Source organism: Polypterus senegalus, chromosome 1, assembly GCF_016835505.1.
Source record: "Polypterus senegalus isolate Bchr_013 chromosome 1, ASM1683550v1, whole genome shotgun sequence".
NCBI classification, from domain to species: domain Eukaryota; kingdom Metazoa; phylum Chordata; class Cladistia; order Polypteriformes; family Polypteridae; genus Polypterus; species Polypterus senegalus.
Window position 1 is genome coordinate 36,200,339 of NC_053154.1, and position 20,367 is coordinate 36,220,705.

General features: G+C 38.2%; 1 protein-coding gene across 5 annotated transcripts in view; it reads left to right on the forward strand.

Annotated features, from left to right (window-relative positions):
* The first annotated feature begins 251 nt into the window (after positions 1-251).
* The window catches only part of LOC120524437 (apoptotic chromatin condensation inducer in the nucleus-like), a 192,656-nt gene continuing 172,540 nt past the window's right edge, over positions 252-20,367 (forward strand). For 3 of the 5 annotated variants that reach the window (XR_005632797.1, XM_039746308.1, XM_039746314.1), the window contains exon 1: positions 252-425. Coding sequence is in view for 4 of the 5 variants with exons in the window: in XM_039746308.1 (XP_039602242.1) it covers positions 288-425 (138 nt within the window). In the remaining variant the exon portion in view is untranslated. The remainder of the gene's footprint in view (positions 426-20,367) is intronic. The other 2 variants (XM_039746292.1, XM_039746297.1) reach the window with 1 other exon arrangement.

Sequence of the window (20,367 nt, forward strand, 5' to 3'; positions counted from 1 at the left end):
TTTTTAAAGAATGAATACAGATTTCATCTTAACTTTATTTAAGCAACTTTACGTTACAGGTAAAATGCAGCTACTAATCACAAAAGATACACATCGGTAATTATCAGCGGATCGAATTGCGTGCTCAGTGTTTTCAACGCGTAGCGAACACAAGGATTTCTTAGGTTGTTATTCTTCTTCCGGAGATTTCCGATTATGCCAGCGAACGACTCCCCCCCTTCCGGAAACTGCCGAGCCCTGACGTGAGGGAGGAAGGCGCTGCGGTGCCCTCGGCCGAGCTGGGAAAGATGGCGGAGCTGGAAGACGTTACGCTGGACGGGAAGCCGCTTCACTTGCTCCGGGTGGCGGACTTGAAGGCCGCCTTGGAGCAACGAGGGCTGACCAAAAGCGGTCAGAAGAACGCGCTCGTCAAACGACTCAAAGGGGTGAGTTACGGCAACCATTTCCCGTGGAGGGTCGTCAGAGTGAGCGAGGTAGCGAGAAGGAGGCCACAGTTTGTGCTGTCTGGGAGCGGGGATCTCATAGGGTGGGAAAGAGGGTCGCCTGCCACAGTTAACCTCTTTGACTTGTTAAAATGCTGCAAGTTGCGACTCCTTCTGTTTTGCTTGTGGTGTAGATGGTAGTTTACAGCCACCGGTGCTGTGGAACAGGCCAAACACTTCACTCCTTTTGCCGGACTACCCCGACTGTCGGTACTGGAGTGGCGGGGTCGGGGAGAGCTTCGAAATCGGTTAGTTTTAATTTTCATCATGCCAGTCGCGCGGGCCCGCACTTTGTGTTTGTGCAGATTGAACAGCGCGAGAACGCGCTCGTGCTCGGAGGCGCGCCTCCCGTCGAAGATTAAGTGGCAGGTGGGAGCGCGCTTCCGTTATTTTATACCGGGAGGGAGGGGTCAAGCTTGAAGTTGGGGTCGCTACGTGGATGGAGTTTGTGTGTGGGGTGCCCATCTCCGAATATCGTCCAGTAATCACACGGAAGTGGAGACAAGGGGGGTTGTGCAGTTTCTGTGTGCATTCAAGCGATAATGTGCAAACAAACCGAGTCTGACATGCGAATATAGGATTGCCTGCGCGCTCAGGTATTATTGCTAGGTGACTTCAAACACTGCGGTTTTGAGTCTGATTTTGGGTTTCGAATATGTCCGAAAAAAAGAATACAAATAACGCCACACAAGCCACCTGCCCGAGTCTCCTCTTTATGTTAAGTTCCATTTCCTCTCCTAACGGAATAGTCAAATCTGGAATAAATCCGAGTGTTTAACGCAGCGGCTTATGATCAGATTGGAAGTGTGCATTAGTAAAGCTGCTTTGATTTTAAACCGCTTCATGGCCTCTGGCACCGCTCGTTTGCGTCGTTTTGTTTAATTCGCAATCTGCGTACCGGTTATTGCGTAAAATGGAATTGTAGCTAAATAACTGTCGAATCATCCGTGTGCTTTGATTTGCTGAAATGTGAACATCGTCCGAGCTGTATTGTTTGTTACATATTTAAGCGGTAGCGGCCACTATGAGATGTATTAAAAAAGACGAGATTGAAGAGGAGTTTACAATTGAAGTGTCCACCCCCTCTGGTGGTAAAACCTGTTGGCATTTAACTCGTTTGATGCATGCTGTTGACATTTTGGTGCAGCTGAAAATATCAATCAATCGGTATAAGTGCAGCGCATCAATCATTTTTTAAGTGGTGCTTTTACATGGAAGAAGTCTATTTGATGCGGAAGAGTCAGATTAAATTAATTTCAGTGTGAAAAGGATACTTTCGGAGGTTTATGGCCATTAACATTCATAAATGAAGTTTTTATTTTTTTTCTGTCCTTGGTTGTTAATTGGTCTTGCAAACTTTTCACTTTACATTAGGGGTTTAATTTTGTATGTGTTTGTGAACATTATGCTTTTATGTGTGATCTCAGTGGTCACTATATTAGGTGTGGTCTAGTCCAGTGCAGGATAGGACTGATGTTTACTTCCAGATCATCTAGAATTCTTCAAGACATGTATTCAACAAGGTGCTGAAAAAATTCCTTGTGGAATTTGCTCCATGGTGACTCAATAACGTCACACAGTTGCTGCAGATTTCATTCATGCTGTGACACTTCCATGCCACCACATCCCTAAGGTGCTCTGTTAGACTGAGATCTAGGTTGTGTGCAGCTCTTGGAGTAAACTGAAGATGCTGTCATGTTTGTGCACTTGAGCTTAAGAAAATCATTGCAGTATAACAGTGATTATCTGTCTGGAAGTATTCTTTTAAAAAACATGGATAGATTATGTCCATAAACAGGTGTGCCTGCTGAGCAGCAATTTAAAGATTTAATACTTTACTGTCTGTTGTTTATCATCAAATTTCACAAATGTGAAGTGACTGTTCATTCATTTATATATGTTAAGGTAATTGTTTTGTAGTTTTAGCTTCCATGTAAATGTAATTTTGGTGGTGGGGTCAAAAATTTGCTATTGAGTTAAGTTCAGATTCTGTGATGTTCAAAACACAAAGAAAAGATGATTTTAGCATGGTGCCTATATGTTTGTCTGTAGAAACCTGTGTGCAATGATAACTTCCAAAAAAGTTCACATGTCTTTTTCAAAAATATTGCACCATATTTGTCTTGTTATATGTTTTTTTTTTGGTCCAGCACATACTTCAATAACATTTTAAACTGTTTGACCTATGTCAGATGATATCTGCCATACAAATTTTAATTCAACTTGCATTTCTGAAGTCTGCCCCTTTTAGTCATGGGACCAAGCCAATTGATAGGTGAAATCTTTGCACATGTAGTTTTTGAGATATGTAATTTATTTAAAGATTCATATTTGAAGACATGGAGAACATGCTCATGAACAAACACACACTCAAATTTATAAGTGAAGATAGCTGACAGCAGTTCGTCCTGCCAGAGCATATACTGGATGATGAAGCAAAAGAAATGAACATAGAACACATGCGCACCTTCTGGATCTGTAAAGTACAGAGGCATTAAGTCAGCCCTGTACTAATCTCTCTGTCTATGGAGCTTGTTTACTTCATTTGACAAAATATGTGTAGTTTTTAAATATTGTTGAAGTGGTTCACTTGATTCAGTGTTCTGTTCATTTTTATCTACCTTTGTGTAAATAATAAATAATATATAAGTTGGTGTACTTCATTATATGTTATTGTACAGTACAATCAGTTATATTAAATTCTAAAATATCACGTTTAGTGGTTTCCTAAAATATCACTAAAGTGAAATTTACATGGATATACTCTAAGGAGACCATTCCATACAGTTTTTTTTGAGCTGCATACAATTTGACATGTGCTATGTAAGTAAATGCATAATGATTTTTGTTGTGTGTCAGGAACATATTTCCATACCAGTAAACTGCTCCAAATAGCCTGTACCTGTGGCAGAAGGCAGAATGAATATATGGGGTCGTTCTTTCATGTCATATTCTGTGACTGCAGAAATTGAGGTTTGCTTTTCTTTTTTGGTGGTCACATGTCCTCTGTAGCCTCATTTTTGAGTTATTTGATAGGAGTGAAGCTTGGCATCATCTTTTGCTTTCAGCAAATCCAAAATGTTTACCTTTTCAGCAATCGTTAACATCTTCCGTTTGCGCTTGGGCACGGCCCCTGAAGCAGTAGCAGATCGTTTTGGAGCCATAATGAAGGGCTTGACTATGCACAAAGATAAACACAAAAGAGCACAACTCTTTACACAGCGAAACACGTTGATGCTGAATGAGCAAGACGAGACTTCCTGGTTAACACTGCATTCAGCACGCAGGAACTTAACTGCGTGCTCTGATTGGTTAGCTTCTCAGTCAGGAGAACTTAACTACGTGCTCTGATTGGTTAGCTTCTCAGTCATCCGCCAATAGCGTCCCTTGTATGAAATCAACTGGGTAAACCAACTGAGGAAGCATGTACAGGAAGTAAAAAGACACATTGTCCACAGAACCCGCGAAGCAGCGAAAATTCCGCGTTATATATTTAATTATGCTTTCATATAAAATCCGCGATAGAGTGAAGCCGCGAAAGTTGAAGCGCGATATAGCGAGGGACTACTGTATTGCATTTGGGAGGTATTGCTTTAATACTCGTAGTTTCTGTTATTTTTTTGATGAAATTTAAACTTTTTTTCTATATTGAGGTCGCCCTATTGAACCCCCCCTGATATTTACTACGCAGTGAGGCATTTGTACTCCATCAACATTAATTATTTCCAGAGACATAATTTTGTGTATTTTTCCAGCGCATCGCGCACAAAATCAAGGGAACGATGGGAGCACCAGAACTCTGCTCACATCATGTCGCTACATACCGCAAGCTGCAAGTAGTAAGTCTGTGATAAGCGGAATACCGCTACGCTTTCCATGCACGAGACGGAAGGACAATCCCGACCGCTTTTATATAGTAAGAAAGAAGAAGAAGATATCGCACAGTCTGGAGTAGAAAATCATCTTTTACCTGGAAAAATGAAACTACAAATCCCATCGTGCATTGCAAAATGTCCGGGGCGTGTGTGAAACTCCGCGCCTGTGTAGCACGGGACGGAAGGACACCCGACCGCTTTTATATAGAAGGATATATATATATATATATATATGTGTGTGTGTGTGTGTGTGTATATCTTATATATATGTGTGTGTGTGTATATCTTATATATATATATATATGTGTGTGTGTGTATATCTTATATATAAACATCTGCGTGTGGAAGTGTATCTATCTGTTCGGCCTGGAAGTGCGAGGCCACAGCATGAAGCTCAAAGTTAACGAGTTGGAAGAAGAAAGAAGTATGAGGCTACAGCATGAAGCAGAAAGAAAGTGACTGTCGCCAAAGCGACAACACAGAGGAAAGACAAATTCGCTTAGCTGCTAATACACAAGTGAGGCAAGCGCATCAGCAAAATGAAACCTCCGAGGAGAGAGAAACTCGCCTAGACAAGAGAGACGAGCATGTCTGCAAAACAAAACTACAGACTCTGCATTTCAATTTTTTTTTGACGATTTCGGTAGTTTTTTTTACAGCATGGGCTTACACAGATATATCAGTCACTTCAGGATATGATCGCAACTATTAATGCAAATTCAACCAATCCCTGTGAATTTCGCACAGCCTTGCAATTTTGTCCAATCACTGCCATTTTTACGCAAATTTGACCACTCGCCTTAGCCCCCCCTCCCCAGGTTCACTTCCTTGAAGCCGAGCCTGCAAGATGTGCTACACAAAAAGATCACATTTGCCATCAAATATTACTGCTAAAGTCCGTGCAATCCAGTTTCCAGAAGTATTACATGAAAGTGGAGGTAAACTGTGTTGCACCATGTGCAATATGGTGGTAGAACACAGACGAAAGTTATCACTTGACAGGCACCTTTCTACTGCAAAACATGCCCGGAGAATGGCTTAAAAGGGAGGACTACAGACACAACAAGTGACTATGACAGAGGCTGTTGCATCCACGTTGGTTGCAAGTGCTTAAAGAAACAAAGTGAGTTAGATTAAAATGCACATTTATGGAAAATGTTAGAGAGGCATAGTTAGAAAGTTAGAGAGGAGTGCTTGTTAGTCTGCGTCTCAAATGATGTGTGTGTGTATGTTTGTGTGTGCAGCATGTGTAGGGGTGTGAGCCAGTTTGAGAGAAATATGTTTACAGATAAAAATTATTTAATGAAATGATTAAACATGCTGTATGTGCTTTGTTTAACTTTTTAAAGTTGTATGTGTGAGTGTGGGTGTCATATGTCACTGATGCAGTGATGCAGAATAAAGAGCATACACAAATAAACTCGCACATATTTTATTAGTGAGGGTAACTGGAGTGGGTAACATCTTACCCAGTTTTATTGCATTTGATTTGTACTAAATATGTGTTTTTTACTTTTATTTTTGTAAATCCATTTGTTCTTGCAATGTTTCTAGAAAAAAATAAAGCCTGAAAACATCGCAACTTTCACCGCAACTTTTTGAAAAAGCTGCCGCAAAATCAGACATTTTAGAAAGAAACTAAAGCTGCTAGAATGGCCCAGTCAGTCACCTGACCTGAATTCAATTGAAAATCTATGGAAAGAACTTGAAGATCAGAGTTCATAGAAGAGGCCCCCGAAACCTTTAAGATTTGAAGACAGTTTGTGTGGAAGAATGGGCCAAAATCACTCGTGAGCAGTGCATGCAAGTAGTTTCTCCATACAGGAGGTGTCTTGAAGCTGTGATTACCAACAAAGGCTTTTCTACTAGGTATTAAGTACATTGCAGTAAGCGTGTTCAATACTTATTCCATGTGTCTTTCCACTATTTCATGTCATAGCCACATTAGAATTATATTTACTGAGAAAAAAAATTGACACATTCAATGCTTATTTTCCCCGCTATTGTGTTTGTGTGTGTGTGTGTGTGTATGTATATATATATATATATGTATATATATATGTATATACCACTGATTATTGAATAGTTTTGTTTACTGCATCAATTTTTATAACCTCAGTAGATTGTAGAGCGTGAAAATCCAGGTAAGAGAGTTGTTTCTGAGGTTCTAGAACCACTACATCTGGCACAAACAATGATGTGATAGTCAAAGCTACATAAATAGCATGTGTTTCCAGGTCTAATATTTGGTTTGAATAACATCAAAACATCTTGATCCTGATTTTATATTGATTGACTGTTCTGAAGGAGTGAGAGTTGCAAAATAGTTGCCTTTAATATGTTACCTTGAGCTATGTAGTTTAACTGTTATGGAGGTGCACGAAAATATGTGTACTACATATACACATGTGTATTTTGTGCTTTGTAATGTGCCACAAATTTTCAATGGGAAAATGGTCTGAACTGCAGACAGGTCGCTCTACCTCCTGCAATCTCCAACTACAAAGCCTCTCTCTCTGTTGTAATATACGCTGAATGTAACTTGGTATTGTCTTGCTGAAATAAAAGAGCATCTTTGAAAAAGTCTTTGTCTAGATGGCAGCATATGTTACTGTGTCCTGCAGCATTAATGGTGTCTTCACAGTCTTCAGCATACCATGACAGAAGACGGCTTTTCAACTGGTGTTAGTAACAATCTGGATGATTCTTTTCCTCTTGCACAATGTCCTTTTCACAAGTTGAAATGTGGATTTGTCAGACCACAGCGCACATTTTCACTTTGCATCTGCCCATCTTTGATGCGCTTTAGCTGAAAGAAGACGCCAGGCATTTATGGATATTGCTCATGTATGGCTTCTGCATTGCATAGTATAGTACAGTATAGAATTAACTCCCAGTCGTAGGTACTGTCATGAACCGTATTTACAGACAACAGTTTTCCAACGTGCACATGAGCTCACATGGTCACACTGATTACAGAAGAAATGCTGTATTGTTTATATATATATCTATATATATATATATATATATATATATATATATATATATATATATATATATATATATATATATATATATATATCTCCAATGCCGTCTGGGTGCTCCTAGATCATGCATTTGTGACCTTGTCTGTTGTTTACACCATTTTCCCCACATTCTCTGAATCTTTCAATAATGTTATGGACAGTAGATGGTGAAATCCCTAAATTCTTTGCAATCATACATTGAGAAATGTTTCTAAACTTTTCAACTATTCCCTGGTGCAGTTTAACGCACAGTGGCGAGCCTCAACTTGTCATTGCTTGTAAATGACAGCGCCTTCCATGGATGCTACTTTTATGCTCAATTTTCAATTTACGTGTGAAAAGTTCCAAATAGATTTTTTGGACACATTGCACACTTAAATAGATGCCTTTCCATCATGGAATTAGCTGATACTTACAAATTATTCTACGTTTAAATTAAATATCTTGTCTTTGTACTTTTTTAATTAAGTATGGGTAAAAGATCACCGATTTCTATTTTAACTTGCAATTTACATCCTGCCTCAACTTTTTTGAAAGCTATTGTTCATTATCACTACCATGATAGCCTCTAGCCCATGGGACCATAAATTGGTTTAAGCTGGTTTGAAGGTGGATGGATGCAGTCATGGTTGAAGGTTTGTTAACCCTTTGTGGTGGTCGTTATTTTGGATATTATATGAAGTTCACCTCTGAATGTGTACAGTTTATTTAATAAAGACATCACACATATAAAAGGGGATTTGAACACACAGGTTTTTAGACTCTTGATTTTTAACAAATCATCATATACTGTGCAAAAGTATTTAAGTCAGTACTTTCACACAGTCATCACCTGTAATTAGTTATTAGTCTCTGATGTCTTGCTGGAGTGATTTATTTTATTTTTCCTATATCTCTTTACAAAACTAAGCCAGCGTTGTGAGATTTGTAGGATGTCCTGCACAAACAGCCCCTTTTAAGTCCTGTCACAGCATTTCAACAGGATTCAGAAAAGGGCTTTGGCTTGGCCATTGCAAGACACAAAATATCATCTTCCTAAGCCACTCTTTAATAGACTTAATTGAATGTTTAGAATTGTTTTCAAACTGAAGGCCAGACAGACAGTTCTCTAAAGAATTCCTTGATACTTCTCAAAAGTATGTTGCTCTTGCATTGTTGAATTTTGGAATCATCTGCCTAGATAACAGTGGTCTCCATCAAACTTCAAATAGATGGCTTTGTTATTTTTTTGACAGAAGAGGCTTCTTCTTGATGACCGTTCCATAGATTGCATTTCCATTCTGGTTTCTGCCTACTGCTGATCTACAGTATACATCACTCTTGCAGAAGTAGGTTGCAATGCCTGTAGATCTTTGGATGTTAGTTTCAGATTATGTTTAACTTCTTACATCCATCTAAAAGTTCACCCTGTGGCCCTGAGTGAACTTTTAGACAGACATACACTTTTCAGCACGGCTTCTATTGTTCTTTATTTCATTCCATATATATTCTATTTGAAAGACTGTAGATTTATGTCACTCTAACTTTACCCAGATTAATGAATATCCTCTTTTTTTCGCCTTAGTTTGGTGCATGCTGGTAGACCTATGGAAGAGTAAACCAACCTGCTTTTTTTCCAGTTATTTGTTTGCTTCTGTGAAACACTTGGCATATCTTCAGTTTCACTGGTTAGTTTGGTGAAGTGCTTAACACTCTCACTGACCCACTTAAACCTGCTTTACCCTGATGTACAGTACATAATACAACTTACTTTTGTATATTTGTAAATTCTGTGTACTGTATGTGTTTTTGCTGCATTGACTTTTTCATTGAAAATGCTCATATTGGAGAAAAATATACACTTTGTTGTAATTAGGAAGAAACAAATTATGGTTGAATATGCATTTTCTAGTTAAAACACTACTTTCAAGCATCACTAAATCTGTATTTGTAAAGTATAGAACATAGTAGCAGAATTCAATTTAGAAAGCTGGTTGTGTAAAGTGAAACTTGATTGTTGGTGTTTGTTTCCTTTCGTATGTTCTATTTTTTCCAGATTCTTGCAATGTATTTAATTGTCCGAGTATGACAATCTGTGTGGCACTTTGAGCTGCTGTACTGAGAAACCTTTTGCAGCAACCTGAATTAGGAGTTTTTATGTTGTGCTTTCATTAAAGAATATTGTATATTAAAGTATATTTGGGCGGAGTGGTGGCTTTGAGGCTAAGGATCTGCGCTGGTATTCTGAAGGTTGCTGGTTTTGAATCCCCGTCACTGCCAAAAGAGATCCTACTCTGCTGGGGCCTTGAGCAAGGCCCTTAACCTGCAATTGCTCCAGGGGTGCAGTACAATGGCTGACCCTGTGCTCTGACCCTAAGGGGTATGCGAAAACTAACAAATTCTTAATATAAGAAATTGTATAGGGTGAAATAAAGAAAAAAAAAAAAAAAAAAATTGTAACAAATTCTCTTTTCATATCCCCAATTTTGATATTGCTTGCTCTGATTACGATGCCTCATAGTCTTGCAAAGTTAATACAAGTAGCCAAGGCTTTACATTGTGTTTATTTTGCCAGTGCCAGTTGTTTACCCTGGATATAACTTCATTCACACAGGGTTGCTACCTGCCTTGCACCTTGTGCTGCCATTGTAGATTTAGCTTCCTGTCACCCTGAATTAGAATTAGAATTTGAAGGATGGTTGGATAGATGAATAGTAAAGTTGTTTGTCCTGTTGGTGTAATGGAAATTTAAATGACTCTCTAGTTTTTACACAAGACAAGTGTGTTTGTGATGTGCATTTGAGCAGTAGCATTTAGGGTTGTCTTCATCAATATTTTAATTTATATTCACTAATATTGAAATACAGTGTTTCTATTCCAGAGTTTTCATGCCGAACCCTACAAATGCAGTGTAAAAATAAACAAACGTGGAAAAATACACTAAGTGAATTATCATGATATGAGCTTTCACAATAACTACTATGGCCATGTTGTATACTCCTAGTGTTTGTTCAGTGCAACACATCAAACATTTTGGTTGTCAGTGGATTGTCAGAGTGCAGCTTCCAGTTATGGAGGACATCTATAGCACAAGCTGCCTCAGGAAAACCACCAGCATCTGCATGGATTCCACTCACCCATGCCACAATCTCTTTGAACTTCTCAGATCCAGCAAATGCTACAGAGCCTTTCCCACACTGACCTTGGTTTGGCAGGGCCGTGGAAATCAAATGTTTTTCTACTTGTCCACAGACAAGTAAACTTAGAAAATTCACTTGTCCGCCAGTTAAATTCACTTGCCCATAAACAAATAACAAAAGTGAAAAATAGTTTATTTTTTTCTGATCTCTTTTATTTATACTAAAACTGCCTTCCATTTTAAAACTGAAAAAAGTTCTTTCAGGGAGTAGTATTTTGTCACCTTGATCTAGAACATTATATAAAAGATTCCCTTATCATTTTAACTCACTAATAAACAATTCCTTCATTATAGCTACACTAGTTCTGTTTCACATATTACAGTTACATAACAGAACACTGTCCTTGAGACATCATTCAACAAACACGATATTGACTTCACAAACTCAACACAGGCGTCCCTGCCTCGATGGTCACTCCCTAAATTTACACCATTCTTTTCCTGCACAGAACACAGAAATTGAAAGTCAGTAACATGGCCTGTTGTGGTTAGCAACAGTGTAAGCCGTATTGAACAGCCTAGCCTAATGCTCAACCTCTGAGCGTTCAACTTTAGAAAACGCTTTTTCAATTGAACCAACTTTTTTCTTACTTTTAGACTCATGCTTTGACATACAGGAAATATGTTTCGCAGACAGCTGATGCGACAGTAGTGCGTCTTTTTTGTCGACTTTCTTCCCGGTAAATAATGTGGATGTTTTGTCGGCAATAAGTGGATACTGATGGGAAATTTGGCAAAAAACGGAGTCGGTGTCGTCTGCATTTACCCACGGAAACTCTTTGAGCCACTGCGATTGAAAAGACCGTTTTTTTATCATACTCGCGGTCCCTTTCAGCTTTTGTTTTTCTTTTCTTGCCCTCATTGTCAGGTTTTTCAGGGCCTGTTGTGCCAGTTTTAATCAAGAAACGATCCATTTCTCATCCACGATGCTACTTGCTTCAGTTTTAGCAACACACATAGAGCAACAAAACGTGCTTACAGCAGTGCATTATGGGTTACGCAGGGAATTCCTAAAGACGTATTCGAAATTCTGCAAGATGGTACATTTCCATAAATATTACCGATGTTGTCGGGGAAAAAATCATCGCGTCTAAGTGAAGATTTTTATAGATATTTCATAATATTTGGAAACCATTAGAATGTTTTCTTTATTTTTAATAAACTGACAGCGCAAAACTAACTTGTTTTACATGAAAAATTCTCAAATCAAAAATGATCTATGGACGGCTCATCAAAATTGATGTCACGCAATAAATTTCTTGATCCTTCAATATATCACAACTTATGCAAAATCACAAATTTCAGGAAAGATTAACTGCCTAACAAGCTTTGTTATGTGGTGAAAACATTTGCATTGTAAGTAAAATGACCACATTTTTATGTAGAAACAGTGAATTTTATCAATAATATATTAAAGTTATGAAAGATCATCAGATTACATCGTAATGTCAGCATGAAAACAATGACCGCATCTCCAAGCATGTAAATAGTAGGGTAAAATACTTATGTAAGACCATAAGAGTGCTTCCCCTTTGAAAAATCAGCCGTCATTTTGTAAACAATATTGAAGACCAATTTGAGACATGAAGAACATGCCTAAGTAGATAGTTTCCACACAAAGTACGTACCCAAATGTTTAAAATTTGAAAGTAGTGGTAAAAATGTGCTCTGCATAGCACATATAATTCTTTTTTCTGCAGAAAATTGCATTTGTCCACAGACAACTGAAACCAGAAAAACACATTTGTCCGACAGTCAATTTACCCATGTCGGGCGTTGGATTTCCACACCCCTGCTTGGAGACGGTTTCATCCAGGAGCTATAAACGCACTCAGTCAGTCCATTAAGTGCTCCCAGTAGAACACTTTATTCTATATGCACATTGTACTTATGTTTTCATATTGTATGTTTTTGCTGTTTTATGGGAAGATTGTTTTGTGGAGGAGTTTCATATTGAATCTCATTGTACTGTGTACAATGGCATTAAAGTAATTCCGTTCCAATTAAACATGATTTTTTTTTTTAGTTTTGGGATCATGTAGAATTTAAAGTGATGTAATCTGAGTTCTGAGTAAGACATTTTACCAATCCAGAGAATACACTGTTATGAAAGATAAAAAAAAGTCAAATCTACTTATTTAACATACTTTAATTATTATTATGTTAACGCTTTCCATGGGCTGCTATACTTTACCTTTTCATTAACTGAAAGTGCAAATAGAAGTCAAAATGTATAGAAATGGTGACAAATTACTGTGGTCTCTAAAAAAAATCAACTTAAAAGAGTACAGTTTTATTGTGTTGAATAAATGGTAAGGATGCTTCAACAGGATATAATATAAACCAATAATATAATTTAAGACCCATCTGAAATGCAGTATAGGTTTATAGAGTCGTTATTTTTAGATACAGCTGCTTATAAAGAAATAAAAAGCAGTCATCTCAAGCAAAAATGATAGCAATAGGAACATTAGAGAGAATACTAGAGAATAGCGCTTATGATACTAGTATTACATTAACATAAATTAAAACTCATTCTCTGTATAAAGTTAAAGTTGGATGTGTTTCAGAATCAGTAAAGTTAGCCAGAGCATTTGTCTCAAAGCCTACTCATATGGGTTATCAAAGCCTCAGGCTACTATTTGTGCTCCTGAAGAGTATTGATCAAGCATGCAGATAAGAATGTAACCTGGACATGTTGACAATAAATCTGAACTGAATACTTCACATTTACATTTATATTATAAGAAGTCAAGGAAAAATTACACCTTTTATTGGGTAACTGAACAAATTACAATATGCAAGTTTTCGAGGCAGCTCATTCCCCTTCTTCAGGCAGGTTGACATTTTTATCATAACAGCCTAAGCTATTGTCCAACTGCATATTATTCCTAAGTTTGCAAAAGTAATCAACACTCTGGATTACATGCTTTCTGTGGTGTGCAGGCACAATAAAAAAACTTGTGACAATATGAAAAAAGGAGATTATGCTTTTGAGCTAAGCCACAGAATGAAGCGTCTCAAACCAAATATTCGATGTTGAGAATATGGTGGAAAAAGAATGGCTGAAGATGGGATTATGACTGAGTAAAAGTAATGAGTAACTTCTATTGATTCTTGTCAGTAGACATTTATTCAAGTCTGGGCTTTGATGCCAATACTTAGTTGTGAGTTGCAACAATTTAAAATAAACATTGAATGTTTTTAAAAATCTTTGACACTTTTAAAACATTACAAATATTGGAACTTGTGGAATGTCTTGTGGTATGGTGTGCTTCTGGCTTCTCTTTATATTCATCTCACCTCATCTCTGCTGTAGATACAATACATTCTGCAGTCTCTGCTTATGCTGTTTTTCTTTGTGTCTTTCCTTTGTGCTGCATATGTGGTTTCATATGTAGATTTCACCTTGTGTTTTCTTTGTGGTGTTGTGTTTTCCCAAGTATTTCCTCTACCTACAGTCAGATATAAATGTTTTACTGACTTTGACTTGGTTAAAAAAAAAAGTAAACTTCTCTGAATTTTGGTATCAACTTTCGGTTCTTCTGACATACCTAGTAGTCTTGCAGTTTATAGTCTAGTACCTTGCCATTAGAGATAACACAGGACAAAAAAATGTGGCACATGAATCGCTTGTCGACCCGGCAAAGATATTTTTGCCTCCTCTTCACATAAAACTGGGACTCATGAAGAATTTCGTGAAAGCACTGAATAAGGAAGGCGAAGTTTTTGTTTATTTAAGACAGATGTTCCCAAGAATAACTGACACTAAGATCAAAGAGGGCATTTTTGTTGGCCCCCAGATCAGACATGGTATGAGTGACAAGCGGTTTGAAGACATGTTAATTGGGCCTGAAAAAATTGCCTGGAAAGCCTTCAAAGATGTTGACAGTTTTCTGGCCAATTACGTAGCCCCAAACTACATTCAGCTGGTAGACAAACTTCTCAAAGCTTACAAGACAATGAAGCACAACTTGTCACTCAAGATTCATTTCCTCCACTCACACTTGGACTTCTTCCCTGCAAATCTCGGTGCTGTCAGAGACGAACACGGTGAAAGGTTTCACCAGGACATTGCTATGATGGAGAAACAATACCAGGGCAACTGGAATCCATTAATGCTTGCTGACTACTGTCGGACACTGTAACGTGATGTACCAGACATTGAATACAAAAGAAAATCAGGAGCAAAACACTTTTAGTTCTGTTGAATTTAATAGCTTATGCGAAACATAAACGTGACTAAATACATTATTGTCAGTAAACATATCAATGTCTATTTCTCAGAGTTCATATGTGCAGTAAAACCAAAACTATATTTGTGCATACCCAGTAGGTACCTGTTGCAGTTGGCAAAAACTTTTCAGGAAGCAAGACTTTTCAAAAAAATTGTTGTGCAGTGTAATATTAATAATAATGAAAGATTTATTATTTTGTTCCACTTACAGGTAGTTTATGACCATGTGTTCATTTTATTTGAGGCTATTGTTCCATCTATGTATTTTGATGCTTGAGGCACAGCGGCGCAGTAGTTAACACTGCACTGTCACAGCTTGAGGTCACATTTTTGCCCACAATAATCAGTCCAGCATAGTTGGCAGACATTTCCCTAGCGTCCAGTGTCAGGAATATTTAAAAGACCATTTCACTATTTTAATACACTTGCATTTCAGTGAGTTTGCTTAATTTCTTAAACATTTCAGTGATTTATGACAAGCATGTAGCAAAGTGATATTTGCCGTGTTCACTCACCCTTAATTCAGAATCTTTGCTTTCATTATCCTTTTTGATGTGTGTGAAACTTGATTGGAGCTCACTTGTGACAAACTGAATTGATTGTACATTGTTTAGAAATGCATACACCTGTGCATATAAGATACCACTTCATATAAGATACCACTATTCACAATGCATATTGGGACAAAAATCAAGCCATGAAGTTGAATGAACTCTCTGTAGACCCCACAATAAATATGTGGTGAAGCATTGATTAAGGCAAGAGAATATACTGTTTCTAAAGCTTTGAGTGTTACCAGAAGCACAGTGTCCTCAATAATAATGAAATGGAAGATGTTTGGAACTGCCAGGACTCATTTTAGAATTGGACGTTCTGCCAAACTGAGTAATCGGACAAGAAAGGCCTCAGTCAGGGAGGTGACTAAGAACATAGTAGTCACTCTAACAGAGCTTCAGAAGTCCTATGCTGGCGAAGGAGAACCTCTCAGAAGGGTTACCATCTCAGCAGCAATTCATCAATCAGGTGTTTATGAAGACTATATATATAAAAGGCAATATATAAAATTCCATATAGGTGGGAAGCTGAAATTTTGCGTTGTCATTCCTTGCAGTGTACTTACAAAAGTTAGGTATGTTTCATATCCTATTGTAACACCCAAGGGGGGGAAATGGGTGTATCCCCTAAATTGTATATATAGATAGGGGAAACCCCTCCTCACTATTTTTGCGACTTCCAACATACGTAGGAAGCCCAAATTTCCCATATTCATTCTTTACACTGTACTTGCAAATGTTAAGCATATTTCATTTCGCCCTGTGCCCTGTAATGAACTTTCGAAAATAATGTCTTCTTTTTGGCGGTTCTCACCATTATGCCCTAAGGAACTTTTGGAACTGACCTCTCCTTTTGGCAGTTTCATTCCTTATTTCCGTTAACAGAGGATTTATTTCACGGCAGAGACGCACAAGGGCCGCCCCCGGTCCCCCTTCCTTTTTCCACACGGCTGCCGTCTGCGCACCTACCATGTGATTGGCTCCCTGCCTATATACATTAACGACATTCTGCGCTCATGTGCGCCTCCCCACTCGCTTCTTTACTTTCCTCAGGTGTTCGTTGTGCTCACTGCTCCCTTCTTCTTTACTCCACCGCTTCATGCCCGTTATTGTTCGCCTTCCTTCACGTCTTCCTGCTGGTGACTCCTGCCTTTTCATTTACTCCACCGCTTCAAACCTGTTATTGTTGGCCTTGCTTCATGTCTTCCTGCTGGTGACTCATGCCTTTTCGTTACAATTATCAAATTCACTCTCAGTACTAAAATAAGCCTACAACAAATTCTTTGACAATCATGTTACATTTTTTTTTTTAAATGTTTCCTTTTCTTTTTCTTAACTTATTTAACGCACTACTTCTCCACTAAGAAGCGCAGGTATTTTGCTACTCTTGAATAAATGGCATAATACATTTTAACTTTTGAATCCCCGAAGCCTCGCGAAAACATTTGTAATGCTGGGCCACTTTAATTTTACTTGCACCTGCTCATCACTGCATTAATTGCGCACCAATAGTGCCTTTGTTTTGCAAATATGTCAGCTGGTCGTGTGCAGGCAGCCTGCTATCACATCCCCACCGAGGCAGGTGAAGTCAGACACAAAATAATCACAACTGAAGTCTGTTCATCTGGGAGTGAAGGATGACTGCAGCCAAATACAGAGAAGTTCTTGAAGTAAACATGCTTAAAAGTACGTATTTTAGACAGGGGCAACGGTTTACCTTTACGCATGACAATGACTTGAAACATAGAGCCAAGATAGTTCTGGAGTGTCTTGGGGGCAGGTCTCTGACTGTACTTGAATGGTCCAGCAATAGCCCAGACTTCAGGTTTTCAGATGATGGGAGATCACAGATGTTTCCCACCCCATCTAACAGAGCTGGGGGCGATATGCCAGGAAGAATAAGATACATTTCCAAAATCTGGATGTGTAAAGCTTGTAGAGATTTCCAAAAAGACTTAAAGGTGTAACTGATTCCAAAGGAGCTTTTAGAAAGTACTAAATTAAGGGTTTAAATACTGACATGCATAAGAGATTTCAGGTTTTCATTTCTAGATTGTTTATAAAACTGAAATCATATTTTCACTTTGTCATTACGGGTTATTGAGTGCTCATGGGCAAAAGTGGCAAATTTAATTTACAACACAATGAAGTGCCCATAAAGTGAAGGGATCCAAATACATTCTGAATCCACTGTATATTATTTGAAACCATGCAGAAAAGTGTGAGAATTGGAACTGTATTAATATTAGATAAAATAAAAGTACTCCACAAAGAGAACTCTTTTGACATCTGGGCACCATCAGTCAGTGGCTGGGAAAATTACGATATGTAAGGAACTTAACAGTGATGCAAGGTTGCCACCAGGACAGGTTTAACTGGGGGTTGGTAGGGAATGAAGCCTCTCTTGTGCCTTTTGGCACAAGAGAAAAATGAGATGCCATTTGCATTGTTTTGGATTTGGACCACTGGCATTCGCATTGCCATTGTTCCATAAAGCTACAATTGGTGAAGCACCTGGGAAACTTGTAACTCCTTCAGAGTTTTCACAAGTTATTTGGTGGACTCCCTTACTAGTCGTCTTCTTAAAAGATCACTCAGTTTTTGTGGATGGCTAGCTCTAGGAAGGACAGCTGTCCAAGAGTTGTTTCATTTCTTAATGATTTGTTTAACTGGACTTCAATTAATATTCAGTGACTTGTATATTTTCTTGTATCCATGCCTTGACTTGTTCTTTTCAGTCACTTTTTCACAGAGTTGTTTGGAGTGTTCTTTTTATCTTTATTGTGTTGGTTAGGCTTGACTGACTACAGTATGTTGACTTATCACAAGTCTGTCCATCTAAATAAGGTGCTTTTTTGTACTACAATCAACTGCAACCCTATACAACTTTTAAAACTAATAAGTTGTACTGGTGATGTTTTAGGTGCATTATATTAATCAAATCAAATATTTTTTGTTCATAATTAATTTATACCACTTTGCTGAGATGTTTTCATTTTGACATTAATGTGTCTTTTTCTGTTGAATGCTTATTCAATGTTGTATAATAATAATATGTGAAAACTTCCAAGGGAGCAAATACTTTTTATAGGTGCTGCATTTTGAGTCTCTTTGAACAAAACTTAATAGCAGGTTCTGTGATTCCGGTTGCTACAGTGAGAAACTTGCACTAATACAGAAATAGCAGCTGTGTTAAGGCTGATTTATACTTGTGTAGTCTGCCTTGCTCCTCTTTAAATGTGTGAGTAGACGCTGCTTTGACGTACACACCCTATGTAGAACCCTACAAATCCGATTTGCCAATTTGGGAACTATGTTATTTCCTGAACACACATTTCAATTTTTCTTCAGCTAATTCTGAAGATTGAAGAAATACTTGTCAAAGAAGTTAGAAAATATACACATTTATATGATATCTCATTACAAAACTACACAAACAATCAAAAATATCTGCTAACACTGGTTTGGATGTCAGCGAGCGTATGAAAAAGTGGAATAATTTTAGAGAAATACGTTTGCCTACGGAAAAAAATATGTAGCAAGTATTGGTGTTCTAACGTTCAGGCATATGTTTGCAGCACAGTGTATTGCGGAAGTATAACCTATTTTTGATGGCATAGCCTACAGCGTAGGCTTGATGCAGATGTATGAATCGGCCTTTACCCAGCTTTGTCTGGGAAGTTTTCTAAGTTGATGGGCCTCAGTTATTATGCTGTTGGTTAAAGAGATGTATCAGAAGTAATATATAACTACGGTAAGTACAGTAATCCCTCCTCGATCGCGGGGGTTGCGTTCCAGAACCCCCCGCGATAGATGAAAATCTGCAAAGTAGAAACCATATGTTTGTGTAGTTATTTTTATATATATTTTAAGCCCTTATAAACTCTCCCACACTGTTAACATTATTAGAGCCCTCTAGACATGAAATAACACTCTTTAGTCAAAAGTTTAAACTGTGCTCCATGACAAGACAGAGATCTTCTTTCTTCTTTATCACAATTAAATGAATGCAAATATATCTTCTTCTCTTCGGGAGCAGAGAATTTCAGAGAGAGAGAGCGCTCGCAAAGAAAAGCAAACAATCAAAAAATCAATACGTGTGCTTTTAAGTTTGCCGTGGCATTTTTTAGAGGAACATCAGTATCTTCTAAGCAAACAGCCTCTGTGCAAACAGCCCCTCTGCTCACATCTCCTCCGTCAGGCGCAGAGAACGTCAGAGAGAGAGCGAGATTAAAACAAACCATCAAAAAATCAATAAGTGTGCTTTTGGAGGCACCCGATAAAGCGGCATTTCTTAGAGGTGAGTCCGTATCCACTAGGCAAACGGCTTCTGTGCAAACAGCACCTCTGCTCACACCCCCTCTGTCAGGCGCAGAGAATGTCAGAGAGGGTGAGAGAGAGGCAGAGACAAGCAAACAATCAAGCTCCGTGTGGGATGCATATCTTATAGCATTGAGGAGTTTTAGTTAATATGTAATACATGCTCTAATTGGGTAGCTTCTAAGCCATCCGCCAATAGCGTCCCTTGTATGAAATCAACTGGGCAAACAAACTGAGGAAGCGTGTAGCATAAATTAAAAAACCAATTGTCCGCAGAAATCCGCGAACCAGCGAAAAATCCATGATATATATTTAGATGTGTTTACATTTAAAATCCGCGATAGAGTGAAGCCGCGAAAGTCGAAGCGCGATATAGCGAGAGATTACTGTACTTTTCTGTGTACGGCAGTTGTGCATATATTTTTTTTAACAAGGGACTAATGTCTGTCTGTCCATCCATCCATCCATCCAACTGCTTACTGTTGAATATGCTACATACAGTCCTTGGTGGTGTTGGTGTGAAAGAGACTGCAGCAGAATTCCATATTAAAGCGCTATTAGGTAATGCTGTAATGCTGTGCTTTTTATCACATTCTGAAACTCGTGCCTCCATTAGCTATTGAAAAATTCAGGGCTTCATTCTGTTTAATCGTGGCTTTGCTGCATCAGTTAATTTGCAGCGTTTTTTTTTTCTC